Source organism: Manihot esculenta, chromosome 16, assembly GCF_001659605.2.
Source record: "Manihot esculenta cultivar AM560-2 chromosome 16, M.esculenta_v8, whole genome shotgun sequence".
NCBI lineage: Eukaryota > Viridiplantae > Streptophyta > Magnoliopsida > Malpighiales > Euphorbiaceae > Manihot > Manihot esculenta.
In genome coordinates, this window is record NC_035176.2 from 1,034,146 (window position 1) to 1,050,748 (window position 16,603).

Sequence of the window (16,603 nt, forward strand, 5' to 3'; positions counted from 1 at the left end):
TCATTTATCACTTTTTGCCGATTTACATCCTAAACTACATTCGCCCGCACCTGATATTACCTTAAACCCCTTTTCTTCCTCCTTCTAGATCCCCTATTTCACTGGAAACCCTAGTCACTCAATCTCTCAGAAAAAGCCCTAATTTCTGTCAAATCGTCTAGTTTTTCAATAATGGCTTTATTCTCTCGTCTCAGAATTCACCCTCTTCTAACCAGAAACAGACGCTACTTCTCCACAATCCTTTCTCCAGGTTCCACCACTCCTCTCTCCTCCAAGGAGAAAACCAGAGCCGCGCTTTCTCTTCTAAAATCCGAAGCAAACCCAGAAAAGATCGTTGAGATCTGCAGGGCAGCTTCTCTAACCCCTGAATCTCATTTGGATCGGATCGCCTTCTCCGTCGCCATCTCCCAGCTTTCCAAATCCAACCATTTCTCCTACATCCAGCAGTTTCTCGATGACCTCCGCTCTTCTCGCGCTGATCTTCGGTCCTCCGAACGATTTTCCGGTCACGCCATCGTCCTTTTTGGCCAGGCCAACATGATCAACCACGCTATCCGCACCTTCGAGGAATATCACGCTGATGTTGTTGGTTCTGGTGCTGGGTCCGTTAAAGCTTTGAACGCTCTGCTTTTCGCTTGTATTTTGGCTAAGGATTTTGGGGAGGTGAAGCGGATTTTTCTCGAGTTCCCTAAGAAGTATAGCATTGAGCCGAATTTGGAGACTTATAATACGGTTGTCAAAGCATTTTGCGAGTCTGGGAGTTCCAGCTCGGGTTTTTCCGTTTTGGCAGAAATGGATAGGAAGGGGTTGAAGCCAAATGCAACTACTTTTGGGAGTTTGCTTGCTGGGTTTTATAAAGAGGAGAAGTTTGAAGATGCGGGGAAAGTATTGGATATGATGAAAAAACATGGGATTCGCCAAGGGTTAAGTACTTACAATATTAGGATTCAGAGTTTGTGCAAGATCAAGAGGTCTGCAGAGGCGAAAGTTTTGCTTGATGAGATTTTGTGTAGGAATATGAAGCCAAATTCTGTTACTTATTGTAATTTGATTCATGGTTTTTGTAACGAAGGAAATTTAGAGGAAGCAAAGGGACTGTTTAACAGTATGATTCGTAGAGGGATTAAACCAGATGCTGATTGTTATTTCACGTTGGTGCACTACTTGTGTAGAGGTGGGAATTTCGATACTGCATTGAGAATTTGCAAGGAAAGCATTGAGAAGGGATGGGTTCCAAACTTTGGAACTATGAAGTCGCTGGTGAATGGGCTTGCTGGTGTTGGGAAGGTTGCAGAGGCAAAGGAGCTTGTTGGACAAATGAAGGAGAAATTTTCTAAGAATGCTAATCTCTGGGAAGAGGTTGAAGCCAGTTTGTCGCAGTAGGGGAGGAGACATTTAAACCTGTTATTGTTTTTATAAGATCATCAAGTTTGAGATCAGGTATGAGAATGTCAATCTGCCAGTTAAGAGGAAATAACATTTCTGTATTAGGAAATAACATTTCTGTATTAACATAATGAATTTTATTGGTCGTGTTCATCATTGAATGAAAATGGTGCTGTTTTTCATTTTCATGCTGTTGATTACATTAGAGGTTGGAAGCATCAAAATCATAAGACTTTGCACTCAAATTATAGAAAAGGATCAATGTTTAAACTTGTTTTGCATATTTCTTTCATTATGAGGCTGGTAGTAATAAATTGGTTAGTCAGCTGTGTTAATTTGATAGCCTTCGCAAAGCCATAACTGCAATCTTAATTCTCATGCCTGCAGGCTTTGTTGTTTCATAAATTATCATATGGTTACCCTATCAGTTTCCCCAGAAGAATGCATTTCATTTGTGATCATCCTGTATAAAAATTGTGAATCATCATTTTAAATATGACGCAGATCAACAGGAACATAATCAAAGGATCAACAAAGGCTTGGTTTAGATTGCATTGTATGATCCAGCACAGTACGCCCCAGCTGTTCTCTAATTTTGAAACGTTGGTTACATACACTAGTGTAATGCTAACATTGCACAGACCACTTCTGCTTCTTCCAATATATCAGCTTGATCATCCAACATTGTTGATTGTGATCACCAGAACATCATCAGTTTGTTTCTTTCCTTAGAAATTATTATGCATTATGCAGTGGAGAATGGAGATCACTCCACAATCCCATTGCTTAATTCTTATATCATATCATGATTTTACAAGTTCAGCAAAAAATATTAGGTTTTGGGCTCCAACTTCTAACAGAAAGTATTTTCAGTACACGTTCTAACACGAAACTTTTACAGGAAGGCGAGGAGAGGAAAAGAGGGCCTCCCTTCAACTCTTGGAGGCCACTCATCAGTTGTTCTAACTAAATGATTCAAAGACTGCTCAAATCTGAGCCGATTCAAAGTCAAGTCTTAAAGATTTTGTTTACCATTAAGAAGATAATTCAAATGAATTCTTATATAATTGTTCTAACTAAATGATTAAAATTTCATTTGGTAAAAAAATGATTTTGAACCGGATTGCAGATTTAGGTGAAATTCTTGTTAAGATTATTACTATCATTAAAAATCTTGTTATTATCGTCACTTATTAGGATTGTTAGATTGAATGGTTTGGATTCAATTTGGTGCCACTGTAACACATCTTTATAATTTTTTTTCAATATTGATTTGATTGAAACCGGATCATATTAAAATCAGAACTAAATAGAATTCCATGATGATTTAGGATTGTTGGCAATTAAACTACCAGTTCTAATCCATAACTAACCTGTGATTAAGGTTACTGATAAAGTGATACCATGAATCAACACTGATACATCTTTTCCATCTTTCAGTTGAAATTCTCCAACTTGACATAGGGAATCCCAAAAATGTATTTTAATTAATAGCATAATAATCTCTTTTATATTTATATACACTTCTTATGGATTGTTAATTTCTATTCATTTTAGGTTAATTTTTTCCAAGCAAGAGAATTACATTGAATACCAATGCACTGAAAATGTGATATCTCAGCAGATAAAAAAAAAAAAAAGTGATATCTCAACTTAAAAGCAATTACAAATTGAAAGAAAAATACTATTTTATAATACCTATTATTATTTATTTGCCATTTTCCGATTTATCATTTCACATAGAGAATTCCGGATGGACGCTATAACAAAGAAATCTACATGTAATTGCAAGCCAATTAAGGGTATGTTTGGTATGACTATTAGGACTGCTATTTAGATATGTAGTTTCTTAAAAATATTATTTAGAAAATATTAAAAAATAAAAAACACTAAAATAACAAAACAGTTTTTTCTAAAGTGCTTTTATATTATTTTAAATGATGCTTTTTTTTCAAAAAAAAAAAAAAAGATTTGAACTCCCAAATTCAATGCCAAACACCCTCTAGGAAATAATTATACAATATATCCCTATATGAAGTCACCAGCCAATAAAATTTTAATAAGTGCTTATGTTCTAATGGTTATTTGCCTGCCATTTTAAATCCAAAGTCGACAAAGAATCACCCGCTGCACCATAAAATTTCTAGCTGTAATATAATTTTCTGATGGGCATGGGCATGGGCATGGCTAATTATAGGAAGAAGTTGGTTAAAGTTAATTAAGCTAAACCAAAAGGTAGAAAACAAAACCACCGGACAAAAGCAAAGGATGACAAATAGATATGCCAAAATTAACCAGAAAAACAAAACGTGTAATTCATCTTCTACTGATATCTCCAGTTTCTTTAATGTTTCAAGCAAAATTTCTATCACCATTGCTAGTTATAGTATATAAATGCATATATATTTGAGATGCTGGAGGAGTTTAAAGAAATGGGTGGTAGAAATTAGCAAGAACAAGGGAGGGAGAAGATTCAGGAGAATGAATTGTTTCGCTTGCTGTAGATTGGAACACAAGCATTCTTTTAATCAAACCATTGCATACACCAGCAACACTTTCAATAACAATGGCCATACATTCTCCTTTTTCCTCAAGAACATTTCGCGTAGAACTGGTCTGTGTTAAAGAAACATGTCTCTGATAATGTTTTTTTCTTGGATGATTCTCATTTGATTTGATATTTTCATGTCTGTGTGTACGTAGTCAGCAAGAAGCAGAAACTTATTGACGAGGAGGTAATGAAATTTGGAAATGCAAAAGTTTCTGCTCAGGTGTTTTCATACAAAGAACTTGCTGCAGCAACTGAGAATTTTCACCCTGATTTTGTTTTGGGAGAAGGTGGATTTGGGAGAGTGTACAGAGGATACATTGAGAGAATTCATCAAGTCAGTCTCTTTTTTTTTTCCCTCATTGAGTGTCTGTCCATGTTTTATCCATCATTATTACATATATGTTTTTGCTTCATTGTTTTGTAGGTTGTGGCCATTAAGCAGCTTGACAGAAATGGAAGGCAAGGGAGCAGAGAATTTTTTTCAGAGATTCTTATGTTAAGCCTGGTTCATAATGCCAACCTTGTCAAATTAATTGGATACTGTGTAGATGGTGACCACAGAATCCTGGTTTATGAATTAATGCCAAATGGGTCATTAGAAAATCACCTTCTTGGTATGTTAAACATTAAATTTCTGTTGATGGTATCTGGAATTTTTCCTACAACGTTGGTAAATTTTTCTATTTTTTCCAGATTTAGAACCTGGAAAGAAGCCATTGGATTGGTATTCTAGGATGAGAATAGCGGTTGGAGCAGCAAGAGGATTGCAATTCTTGCATGAATCCAATCCACCGGTCATCTTCAGAGATTTCAAAGCATCAAATATATTATTAGATGAAGATTTCAATCCAAAGCTGTCAGATTTTGGACTTGCTAAATTAGGTCCAATAGGAGAGAAGGATCATGTATCAACAAGAGTTATGGGTACCTATGGCTACTGTGCTCCAGAATATCAAAGAACTGGTAAACTGACAAAAGCCTCTGATGTTTACAGTTTTGGTGTTGTTTTTATGGAGATTATTACAGGAAGGAGAGTTATTGATTCTGAAAGGCCAACTGAAGAGCAGAATCTACTTGATTGGGTATGTTAATGTTTTTTCGAAAGGAGTTGTCTTGTCTAATTCTATAAAACTATGATTTTAAATTTGGTTACTTACCCAAAAACTAGCTCAAAGGAGTGCCCAAACTACACATTACCCTATCCAAAATTAATATACCTTCATCGCACTTTTCATGCTCAAAACTCAGAACTCTCATACCATATTATTAAATTTGGGCAAACCTAACTCACCTCAAAACTTAATTTAATCGGCTGCATTACTATATTATAATTCAATATGAAATTCAACACACCATTCATATTTAGAAATTAACTCGAGCCTAAAATATTCATGGAAGGTCTAATATTAAATGGAAGACTCTGATACCATGTTATTGAATTTCATTCGATCCTATCTCACCTCAGCTTGAAATTAGCTGAAGAGAGACATTACTTATTCCAAATCAACATGGGATTCAATATGCTAAGAATTCAGATTTGAATCTTGCATTCAATAGACCAAGAGGTTGATTCTGATTTGAATCTTGCAGGCTGAACCATTGTTTAAAGACAAACACAAATGTACATCAATTGTTGATCCATTGCTTGGAGGAAATTTCCCAACTAAGGGTCTTCATCAAGCTCTTGCAATTGCAGGGTTGTGTCTCCAACAGGAATCTGATGTCAGACCTGTAATGGCAGATGTAGTGACTGCACTTGAATTTCTTGCCAATCCAAAGCTTGAGGAGAAGATTGATGATGGTGCATCAAAAAAAGCAATTCCATATATTGATTCTGTGAAAGAAGCAAATTTCAATGCAAATATGGAAGCTTAATATTACATCATAAACAAAACAAACTTCAATTAAGCTGCTTCTCCAGGACCTCCTAGTTGCTTGACAGGCTTGATTGTTCGTGGCCTGTGAAGACCACCCAGTTATGGTATTATTATTATTATTACTATTATTTTTACAAATTCATGAATGTGGAAGCCTGCAATGATGCTTTTGTTCTAATCTAAGAAGTGTTGAAGCATAGAGCTCTATATCTATTCTTCAAATTCTAATAGAAAATTTATGCTATTCTCTATCCATTTTCAATTTATGATCCACATGCTACAATTTACAGAAACTTAGAATAAATCGTGATTGTATACTTTCCGGTACATTTGATTTCGTCCAAGCACTGCTCCCTGTCCGGTTCGAACTGGTTGAGGATTCGGATTCGTTGTCCTAAACCGGAGGACCCGAACTATCTATGGTTTGGACAGGACTTCCGGATACGGGGATCCAGTTCTTTAGGGGATTATGTGGTCCCACTAGAATTTTCGGATGGTTTTGATGGATTCAGTTCGGATTTCATATTTTCTAGATGAATTAAAATATGAATATCTAAAATTATAAAGACTAAATAATAAATATAGTTAGAATTATAAGGATTAAATAATATAAATGTTGAAGATAAATTAATGAATTATTTAATAAAAAATTAAAAATTTTAATTGTATAAAATACAAGGATTTTTATTTAAATAATTTTTAATAAGAATAAACTAATCCAAATTAATGAATTTTTTAAAAGAAAGATAAAGAATTTTTAATTTTATATGATAGAAAACCTTTTTAATTAGGTAATTTTTAAATATAAATAAATTAATAAATTTTCTAAAAATTAAAGGATTTAACAGTAATTTTTTTATTTATTTAAAAATTAAAAAAAAATTACATAAATACACCTAGCAAACTTAAAAAATTTCAGAGGAACCCATAGCTCTCTTTGGCCCATATGTGGCTCCGCCACTCCAGAAGAATCTGGTTCCAAAGTTGAATTCAGAAATTCTTATTTTTCTTGTTTAAAGATTTCAATACTAGTCTTTCTCCAATGTGTAGAAAGACCCTAAAAATTTAGGATTAGAATTCAAAGCAAAAGCTTGGCAACAGATGTGATGGTTTTCAACACAGTAATGCCTTTGTGTTTGGCACATGAAATTCAGAATCACAACAGAAACATCAAATTCTAGAAGTAAACCTGCAGAAATTATTTCACAGCTTTAGCAAGAAAAATATCAAGAAATCCATCCTCCAGAATCCAGAATCCCAGTGCTTGGCTCCATCTCTGATACTATTTTTTTTATCTGAACAACAGAATATTCTACTAGAATTGAAGTTATGGACCTGAAGAAAAAAGTTTCAGCAAACGATACATATATACACACACACACAAACACAGACAACCCACTAGCTTAGATTGATCAGAGAGCCTGTCAAGCTCTAAGATTCTGTCTCATCATTCTTGAGGATCCTATAACTGAACCCAGGAATCCCATTAATGGTTTCTGCAACTTGAACAGCAGAGCAAATGCTTGGCAAGAATCCGGAATCATTGCTTCTTCTGTTCTTTCTCTTCCAGCTCAAAGTCAAGGACCAAAAACAAGGCCTTGAACAACCAATGCAGCTTGAATCATTATCAATCATCTGTCCCTCAGGTTTCCTGGAGCCACAGCGTCTGGAATCATTGGTGAAGTACTCAATTTCTTTCCTCACCAGTGATCCTACAGTGCCCCTGGTGCCTACTGCAACTGGATTGGATGCCACCATTTTCTCAGGCGAGCTTGGTGGTTATAGTGCTGTGGCTTTATAATGCATCAATGGAGGATGAAGCTTCTGGTTGAAGAATGCTTTATTAAAGTTTGCCAGCCTGAGATTTTGCATAATTTGGAGCGTTTGGATTGGGACAGTCATCATGTTCATCTTGTGATTGCAATGAGAGCATATGCATTTTAACTAGATAAAATTTTTATTTATTATTTACCCAAAAGTGATCCATTATGTTTCTTAAATTATAATGCAACATGATGAAAATAATTTTCAGGGTTTCTTTAATTATTGCATTTCATTCCATTACTATTTTATTCCATCCAACATGGTTTTTGTTTTCTTGGAGGAATTTATCCAAAATGTTTTTGGTATTATGATTAGGTTACAATCTTACCCTATTGATAAGCATTATTTTTTTGAAAAACTAGTTCTTAGAATATGAAAAGACTCTTAGTTTATCGCTTAATTTTAAAAAATATATTAAAACGTCACAAACGTTTTAAAAAATTTTGATAGTTAATCTCTTAATTAATTTTAGCCATTAAGTATTATAAAAAAGATCTAAAATATCCTTGAGACAGAGATATTACTTAATAAATTTTTTAAAAATACATGGAACTAACTAATAAATTTTTTAAAATCATAGGACTTAATAGTAAAACATTTAACCGTAAAATTAATTGATGTGGACTCGTCTGGTTTAGTCCGCACGGATTTAATTTCAAAATGAGTCAAGTAAAAAAAAGTCTATTTTAAAATAAATTTTAATTCTCTTGTATAAATAAAAAAAAATATGATAAATTTTGAACCGTCAACAAATTCAAACGCCTTTTAACAGTAATAACTAGAAATAGTCTAGATTTGGTTCGGAATTGGATTAGAGCCGAATCATCCTAATTTGAAGTTTGAAATTTAAAATTAAATCAAAACAAGTGAATTTGAAATTGATTGGGATCAGGGGTAGAGGGAGGATGTTTCTTTTAGGCAAATTATATTGCACGAAGAAAATATTTATATATACATTTTAATGATTAAAAAATTATAACAAAATCTCTACAATAAATATAATATACAAAATCATAGTTTTATCATTATATGATAAAGTATTATATTTAATCATTATATAATTAGAAAAATAATTGAATTATGAATTGCTAGATTGTATAGTATAATAGCATAAGTTTAAAAAATAATCATTAAAATTAAATTAACAAAATTAAATATTAGTAAAATAGTAAAGTAAATTTATCATATTAAAATAAATTTATATTTAATAAATTGATCAATTCAAAAATTGTGATCGTTAATTTTACCTACCTATGAATGTGCAAATAAAATAAATTTTAATTTTAATAAAATAAAGAAGAGAAAGTAAAATAGGACTATATATATTGCTTTATTTATTTAGATTATTTAATAAATATTGAGGGAGATTAATAAAAATTTGAGAGATTTAATAAAAAATCAAATTTTATACACTTTTGGAAAATAGTTTAAACAATAGTCGAGGGACCAAGATTTATATTATAGTGATGTACCATAAAAAAATTTTAAATATTTAAATTGTTTAATTCATGTAAAAAAAAAAATAGATGGGGCTGGGCCCCCTCCCCACCGTAACCAAAAGTGTTGTTTTTTTAGTTGACAAATGAATTTGATTTGAAGCGATTAAAATTGAAATTTAGATTATTTATATTAAAAATCGAAATTATAATAGTAACTGATGATCGCCGGGTTTTTTGTCCTCTGGGCAAGACCGAGCCCAAGAGAAGAATAACGGCACAAAGCCCATCAAGCCCTCCTTAAGCAAAACCAACCCAGCGTCTCAAGTCTTGACCCAGACGTGCAGAATAGACCAGGTCCAACATGAGCCCGAGCCCAATGAGAAGAAGTCCAGTCCAATGAAGTGATGTGAGAAAGAATAGTGGGCCCAATTACCTCGCAGCCCCACCCGCATGTGTACTGGAGAGAATTAAATGGCCGCCTGGCATGGGAAGGAGTCCTGACATATCCGTACGTACAGAGCTGAGTGATAGAGACAGCTAACATTATAGCAGAGAGACAGATATACATCACGAGCAGAGAAAAGGGGGCGGGAGATCTCTCTCTTCTAGTCTCTCCTTCCTGGACTCCATCCTTCTTTATCTTTCTCTCTGCAATTTCTTGCTGATCCACACTACTCTAGTTTATAAAATCTAACTTGAACGTCGGAGGGTCTCCACCGGGGCATCCCCGGTAGACCCTTGACCATCTCCCTTATTTTCCAGGTCCTTTCGTCAAATAGAACATTGAGAGACCCATTTGTTGGACCCATATGATGAAACAAGAAGAACACCAGACCCATCATGGAGCCCAGAGGAAAATCAGATTTATCAATTGGCGCCGTTTGTGGGAAACGAAAGAGATCTTTTCATCACCAGAGTTTCACTCTTACAATACCCATTGAGATCCACATAAGGTATGAAAGTTTGTGCGAATAACCCAGCTGAAAAGAAAGATTCACTGTGTTAAAGAATATTTTGATAGTCTTTTAGATAGTTTATTTTAACATTTACTGAATTTTATTACTACTAACTTTTTCTTTGAAATTTGATGAAGTGAAATTTCAGATCGAGATACTCATCTATGAGTACAAAATTTTAATATTTTCTATAGAAAAAATAATAACAATAAATAAAATAAATGATGTATATATTTATTGAAATGGTGAGGTCGGCAGTATATATGTTGTAAATGTGAGATGTGCAGGTCGGCTGTAAAGTCTCAGATTAGCAAGTTAGAGAAAAAATTAATAAATGAAAAATAGGCGAGGTCGGACTAACATTCCAGGTCGGATAGGGCACAATTCATGGCCACCTAACTTGAGTGCACAGCAACGCCCCTCAAGTATCGGGACAACATGGTGACAATAAGAAATGATCAAATATCCAGACTGATCGAGGTGGATGAACTCAATCTCTGTATGTTGTCCAACTTGAAGACGAGGTGAGCTGAAATACCCTGGTCGGCAGGGTCGGCATTAGTCCGCCCGACCGTCGAGAGGACGACTGATCAAACACCACTAGTAGGACCACTAATGGTTTCGCTGAACAAAGCATCGAAAGGACACTTGGTCGAAGCATCGAGGGATCTACATGGGCAAGCCCGTAGGCCGGACACTCAAGAGCTGGACAGATCAGTCAGGGCACCAGGTCGGCGAGCCTTCAACCAGAGGGTCAAACATGCAAAATTGAATTGTGCAGGCCGACAATGCTACCCGATTGGCAGATCTCAAGAGAACGCTAAACAGGTTGTATTTATTATTTTATTATTTTGCTTCAGAATTTCAAGAATGCCCGTAGCTATTTCCAATTATTTTCAATCAAATATTATTGAATAAAAATGATTTCATAGATTATTAAAAGGCATACTCCGCATGTAAATAGCAAGACTAAATTTAATTAAAATATACCTTTCTGAATTTAAATATCTTGATAATTGCTTACATTTTATAGATTGAAAATTCTTGGAGAAATTCACACATGCAAAATATTATTTATTGAATCTCTAAATTGCATAAGCTAATATTGTTAGTTAGAGCTAATATTTACGTTCATCTGAAATGTGAAACTAAGCGACATGTGCGACATATTATTTATTGATGAATATTATTGAATTAACGACAAGCATCCTCGTTATATACGCTCTGTGCGAGCTCTTATTTTGCAGAAAAATCCTGAATTTTGCGCAAGACCTCAGGAAGGCAGAAGACCAGGATCCCCAAGATCTCCTAGCACAAAACAGCCGGGATCCCCAAGATCTCCCGGAGCAAGAAGACCAGGATCCCCAAGATCTCCTAGCACAAAACGGCCGGGATCCCCAAGATCTCCCGGAGCAAGAAGACCAGGATCCCTAAGATCTCCTGGCACAAAACGGCCGGGATCCCCAAGATCTCCCGGAGCAAGAAGACCAGGATCCCCAAGATCTCCTGGCACAAAACGGCCGGGATTCCCAAGATCTCCCGGAGCAAGAAGACCAGGATCCCCAAGATCTCCTGGCACAAAACGGCCGGGATTCCCAAGATCTCCCGGAGCAAGAAGACCAGGATCCCCAAGATCTTCTGGCACAAGAAGACTAGGATCCCCAAGATCTCCTGGCACAAAACGGCCGGGATCCCCAAGATCTCCCTGAGCAAGAAGACCAGGATCCCCAAGATCTCCTGGCACAAAACGGCCGGGATCCCCAAGATCTCCCAGAGCAAGAAGACTAGGATCCCCAAAATCTCTTGGCACCAAAAGGCCGGGATCCCCAAGATCTCCCGGTGCTACGAGCAAAAAGAACTCATAAAAACACAGCTCCGATCTCTCACGAAAGATGGAGCCCTGAATCACCAAAGAAAAACTAGACTCCGACCTCCTAAAGGAGCTCGGGTCCTAAGGTAAAGAGACTTTGATCTCATACAACAGCCAAAAGCGCCATGCTGACCTCAAAAGGGTACTGGAACAGAAATAAAAATCTGAATCCGACCTCCCGAAAGAGCTCGGATTACAGGCTAACAAGACCTTGATCTCGCAAAATAGCCAACATATGACGAAATTAAATTAAGGCGCCCCAACGCCTGCATCATGTAGCAATGCGACCTATTAAGGGCCAATGAGAGGCTCACGGCGCCAAAGCGCCAAAGCACCATGCCGATCTCAAGAAAATGAGCTCGGTACTGGAAAATCCAATAGACAGACCGACTTAAGGCAAGGCGAATCCTAAGCAAAATGCATACCAAAATACAGAACCAAACAAAGAATTAGGGGCAATCATAAGAGGCACCGACCTCGAGAATTGACCGCTAACACTAAAACAGCCCAACTAGCCTAGAGAGAGGTCTAAGCAGCAAAGAGCCCGCAAAACGCTCGAGAGTAGACAGCCCAGAAAACACTCAGGGGTAAAAAACCCAACCAACTGATACATACACGAGAGCCAAATGCTCAGATAAAGAATCAAGGAAACAGGAGCAACGTAAAAAGCCAAATAAACCATTATGAACGACCGAATGGGGCAGTAGAAAGCCCTGACTCATTAGGATACAAAATAATTGAACCGCAGTATGGTCAAGTCCAAAATAGATAGTCCGACCTCTTCAATCCAGGGTCGATCTCCCCAGAAGCTTGGAGGGGCCTCATATCTGGACTGGCAAGACTATAAGTCTATAAAAGAAAAGTTGAAGCCGAACAAACAAGCAGTTAGACTGAAACATAGCCCGTATAAGGCTCGACAAGAAAATAAAAAATTAAGTCTGACTTCACAAAAGAGCTCGGGGCACCAAAGTGAGGAAAATGAAACTCCGAACTCCCGAGCTCGCAGTACAGAAGCGTTACAGGCTATAGGCATAAAAGCCTAAGTAAAAAAGCAAAGAGCCGAGCTCCCCACTCAGATGAACTCACGACATGAAAACACTCAAGTAGAATAAAGCTAAGTATAGAGGAAAACGACAAAAAGCCGAGCTCCCTATCCTAGTGGAGCACACAGCTCAGATCGCACCGACTGCAAGAAGGTCACATCAAGAGGGACCAGATATCCGAGCTTGCAATACTGACAAGGTCATGAGCCGAGGACAGAAATGCCCTCATAAAAATTAGAAAAACCCTTAAGTCAGCTTAGCTAGACACCGAGCTCTTAGCTCGGGTCAATTCGTCTGACAAACCCCAGTAGAGGCAGCCTGGTCCATCAATTAAGTAAAATCGACAAAGTAAGAAGGCAGTCCGAATGTAAAATAGTAATGAGGCACAGGCCGAGGTGAAATATCATTCATCATCGAATACACCTCTCTAGATCGTCATTTATCCAAACATAACTATAAAAGGCGAAGAAAATTGAAGGCACAGAACGATCAATAAAACCATAGCTTTAGCCCTGCTCAACACAGGACGGAGAACAAAACATGGGAGTTAAGTTCGTCATATTGAAAGGTACACAATTTCATCTGCTAATTATTATATAAGGGCGATACAACCGAGCTCAGGCTAATGGAACAATGAAAGAAGAATGAGTATGTCTGGTCTAGGGTTAAAAACGGGACTCATGATGAAGTTCTGATATATCTGAACACTGTGGGAGGTTAAGTGAACACAAAGTTTAAAGATTTTTGTCTTTAAGGCAAATCCAGCTCGGGTCTGCCCACAGGTAGGAATACCTTTGCAAGATTAAGAAAATTCATAAACTTAGAAATAAAGTCATTGGTTAAAATCCCAGCCTTGCTTAGCTCAAAGGCAAGAAATAAAAAACAGTACAGCTGATTCCATAGAAGAATTATGAAGCATATAGCTTAAGTGTTTCATCCTTGACACTTTGGGCTTTTTCGCAGAATAACTGATTCGGCAGAGCATGAAAAGCAAAAATAAGAACAATTCAAAATCAAATACGAATGGAAGTCAAATGTCATTAAAAATAAAATTAAAATTACAATATGTCCTAGTCGTCTACATCTGTTGGAGGAAAAACTGTCCTCCAGGGACTTACATGCCTGGGTGCATCTATACTACTATTCAGAAAGGGAGCAATTTCCCCTCTGGGGGCCCTGCTTCCTCTCCCCCTTGAGGTCCAGCAGCCTCGACAGCCCCGTCATCCTCCTCTCCCAGCTCGGCACCCTCCTCAGAAGGCCCAGCTGCAATGCGAAGCACCCCTTTGGGCAAAGGCTGATCATCCTCCCTCGAAGTAAATAGCTCTATCTGGAGGGACCAGGAGTGTTCTTGAGGAACCGCAAGATTGCTCCAGGCATCGCTAGTCGCCGACAGGTTCTCCTCGAGATGCGCCTCCCCAATACGGCGGTCCACTGAGTCCCCAAGAGCACGATCCCAGGCATCAATCTCCAAGAAAACACCCATCGCCTAGCAAAAGAGAAAACAAATAAAGTCAGAAGGCGAAAAAAGGTAAAAGTAAATTAAAAACAGAAAAGAGATAGGAGCAAGTTACCATCAAGAGCATCTCCCTAGCGGTATCCCCTAGTTGCCCTCCGGGCCGAGTTTGGAAGGCCACCCGCTTTCGAGCAGAGCTGACCAGTAGGCCGGTGAGAGCCAGCAGGCAAAGATCCGAGGCCTCCGCAACACCACCAAACATCTGCTCCCGGACTATTTCAGCGACCCCGCTCGCCAAGGACTGATGGGTGATGTCCTCTGCATTCAGGATGTCATTGTCTGGGAAAGAAAGCAGAGGCATCACCGAGGCGCAGTAGGTGCCGCTAAATATCGTCGCGAAAAGTACAACGCAATGCAGCGACAATGCAATGTTACAGGTTGAGAACAAGCGGTGGACCGCATAATTATTCAAATATCCTGCTAAAAGTATGATTTCAGAGGGATGGCATTCATTTGCAACAGAGAATTTTCTAAAAGTGGGAGATGTTTGCATCCTTGAACTGATTGCCAATGAAGCTGTGCTGTTAAAGGTTACCATTTTCAGAAATGTTGACTAAAATTGTTTGTTTTCTTGATAAAGCCACTTTGACAGGTTGGGAAGTTTTTGTTGAGAGCTCGTCACAAGTTCTGATTTGTCCTTGAATGGAAGGAGTAACTTAATTGCCAATTGAGAGATTTAAGGGCAATGAACAAGATTTGAAAGTCTAATGAAATTGTAAACGTCAGGGATTTTTGGGCTCTCCGAGGAAGAGTGAAATACGCATCTTGTAAACAAGGAGAGCAGAGGGACGAAGCTAGCAAAGCACGCAGAGGGCAAAGGAGAGCAAGAGCTTGGAAAAGACAGAAGGAATTTGAAACTTGAAATAGTAATGAGTAATGAGACGAAAAGACGTTTTGGGAAAAATCGACCTTGGGCAGCGCGGTCATAATGGTTCTCGATATTTACCCTCTCATCACTCATGCAATAACTGATGAGAAGGTAAAGGGGCAATTGATGACCGCCAGGCTTCCTGTCCCCTGGGCAAGACCGAGTCCAAGAGGAGAATAACGGCCCAAAGCCCATCAAGCCCTCCTTAAGCAAAACCAACCTAGCGTCTCAAGCCTTGACTCAGACGTGCAGGATAGACCAGGTCCACCATGAGCCCGAGCCCAATGAGAAGAAGTCCAGCCCAGTGAAGTGATGTGAGAAAGAATAGTGGGCCCAATTACCTCGCAGCCCCACCTGCATGCGCACTGGAGAGAATTAAATGGCCGACTGGCATGGGAAGGAGCCCTGACATATCCGTACGTACGGAGCTGAGTGACAGAGACAGCTAGCATTGTAGCAGAGAGGCAGATATACATCACGAGCAGAGAAAAGGGGGCGGGAGATCTCTCTCTTCTAGTCTCTCCTTCCTGGACTTCATCCTTCTTTATCTTTCTCTCTGCAATTTTTTTTCTGATCCACACTACTCTAGTTCATAAAATCTAACTTGAACGTCAGAAGGTCTCCACCGGGGCATCCCCGGTAGACCCCTGACCATCTTCCCTTATTTTGCAGGTCCTTTCGTCAAATAAAACATTGAGAGACCCATTTGTTAGACCCATATAATGAAGCAAGAAAAACACCAGACCCATCATAGAGCCCAGAGGAAAATCAGATTTATCAGTAACTAATGAAAATTTAAAATTTGATTTCAGTAGGTAACGAAATTGGACCCAACTGAGTTTTGAAAAACTCAATTATGTTTCCTTAATTTTTGTTCAACTTAATAAAAATTTGAGAATCAAATATTAATAAAATTAATTTTAGTTAACTTTTATCAAATTAAAATTTAAGTTATACATTAACAGTTTGATTTATTACATCTTTAATGAGTTTTAATTTAAAGATTACAAGTTTAAAACTAAATAAAAATAAATAAATCCTTTAATCATAATAAGCTAAATATATACAAATTTAGATCAAAAAATAAATTTAAAAATTAGACTCGATCGTAGTACATTTAAAAATTAAATGAGCTAAAATTAAACTTTTATCAAATAAAAATTCAAATAATTTACAGATAATTTGATTTATTTATAGCTAAAATCTTATTTTGATTATGATTCCAGCTTGAAACCTTAGCCGGCCCTATTTCAAGCTTCAAGGTATCAAGTCATGG

The 16,603-nt window shown here is 37.4% G+C and overlaps 4 protein-coding genes across 6 annotated transcripts; 2 read left to right on the forward strand and 2 right to left on the reverse strand.

Annotated features, from left to right (window-relative positions):
- Nucleotides 1-34: 34 nt before the first annotated feature.
- LOC110604041 (pentatricopeptide repeat-containing protein At1g61870, mitochondrial) lies at nt 35-2,464 on the forward strand. 3 transcript variants are annotated; one of them, XM_021742080.2, is made up of 2 exons: nt 35-1,440; nt 2,288-2,464. In XM_021742080.2, the coding sequence occupies exon 1, from the start codon at nt 172-174 to the stop codon at nt 1,381-1,383; it is 1,212 nt and encodes a 403-aa protein (XP_021597772.1). In that variant the 5' UTR covers nt 35-171; the 3' UTR covers nt 1,384-1,440; nt 2,288-2,464. The 3 variants fall into 3 exon arrangements, with proteins under 3 accessions (XP_021597772.1, XP_021597773.1, XP_021597771.1); XM_021742081.2 differs by lacking the exon at nt 2,288-2,464 and adding an exon at nt 1,774-2,182; XM_021742079.2 differs by lacking the exon at nt 2,288-2,464 and adding an exon at nt 1,891-2,182.
- A 258-nt stretch (nt 2,465-2,722) lies between these two features.
- Nucleotides 2,723-5,898, forward strand: LOC110603152 (probable serine/threonine-protein kinase PBL23). Its single transcript, XM_043952011.1, has 5 exons — nt 2,723-4,000; nt 4,090-4,271; nt 4,362-4,551; nt 4,631-5,019; nt 5,528-5,898. Exons 1-5 carry the CDS (start codon nt 3,781-3,783, stop codon nt 5,810-5,812), a joined length of 1,266 nt encoding a protein of 421 aa, XP_043807946.1. The 5' UTR covers nt 2,723-3,780; the 3' UTR covers nt 5,813-5,898.
- Nucleotides 5,899-7,245: 1,347 nt separating this feature from the next.
- On the reverse strand, nt 7,246-7,572 carry LOC110603945. The gene has a single exon (XM_021741953.1). It carries the CDS (start codon nt 7,570-7,572, stop codon nt 7,246-7,248), a length of 327 nt encoding a protein of 108 aa, XP_021597645.1.
- Nucleotides 7,573-14,026: 6,454 nt separating this feature from the next.
- On the reverse strand, nt 14,027-16,071 carry LOC122722124. Its single transcript, XM_043952013.1, has 2 exons — nt 14,518-16,071; nt 14,027-14,432 (listed from the first exon to the last, which is right to left on the reverse strand). The coding sequence occupies exons 1-2, from the start codon at nt 14,995-14,997 to the stop codon at nt 14,091-14,093; spliced, it is 822 nt and encodes a 273-aa protein (XP_043807948.1). The 5' UTR covers nt 14,998-16,071; the 3' UTR covers nt 14,027-14,090.
- Nucleotides 16,072-16,603: the final 532 nt, after the last annotated feature.

What these genes read in the sequence shown, in the direction of transcription:
- LOC110604041 (XM_021742080.2), top strand. Translation starts at nt 172, where the DNA reads ATGGCTTTATTCTCTCGTCTCAGAATTCACCCTCTTCTAACCAGAAAC.
- LOC110603152 (XM_043952011.1), top strand. Translation starts at nt 3,781, where the DNA reads ATGCATATATATTTGAGATGCTGGAGGAGTTTAAAGAAATGGGTGGTA. An exon ending in ATTAGAAAATCACCTTCTTG is followed by an intron (nt 4,552 to 4,630) that starts GTATGTTAAACA and finishes TATTTTTTCCAG; the next exon opens with ATTTAGAACCTGGAAAGAAG. An exon ending in AGCAGAATCTACTTGATTGG is followed by an intron (nt 5,020 to 5,527) that starts GTATGTTAATGT and finishes TGAATCTTGCAG; the next exon opens with GCTGAACCATTGTTTAAAGA.
- LOC110603945 (XM_021741953.1), bottom strand. Translation starts at nt 7,572, where the DNA reads ATGGTGGCATCCAATCCAGTTGCAGTAGGCACCAGGGGCACTGTAGGA.
- LOC122722124 (XM_043952013.1), bottom strand. Translation starts at nt 14,997, where the DNA reads ATGGTAACCTTTAACAGCACAGCTTCATTGGCAATCAGTTCAAGGATG. An exon ending in CTAGGGAGATGCTCTTGATG is followed by an intron (nt 14,433 to 14,517) that starts GTAACTTGCTCC and finishes CTCTTTTGCTAG; the next exon opens with GCGATGGGTGTTTTCTTGGA.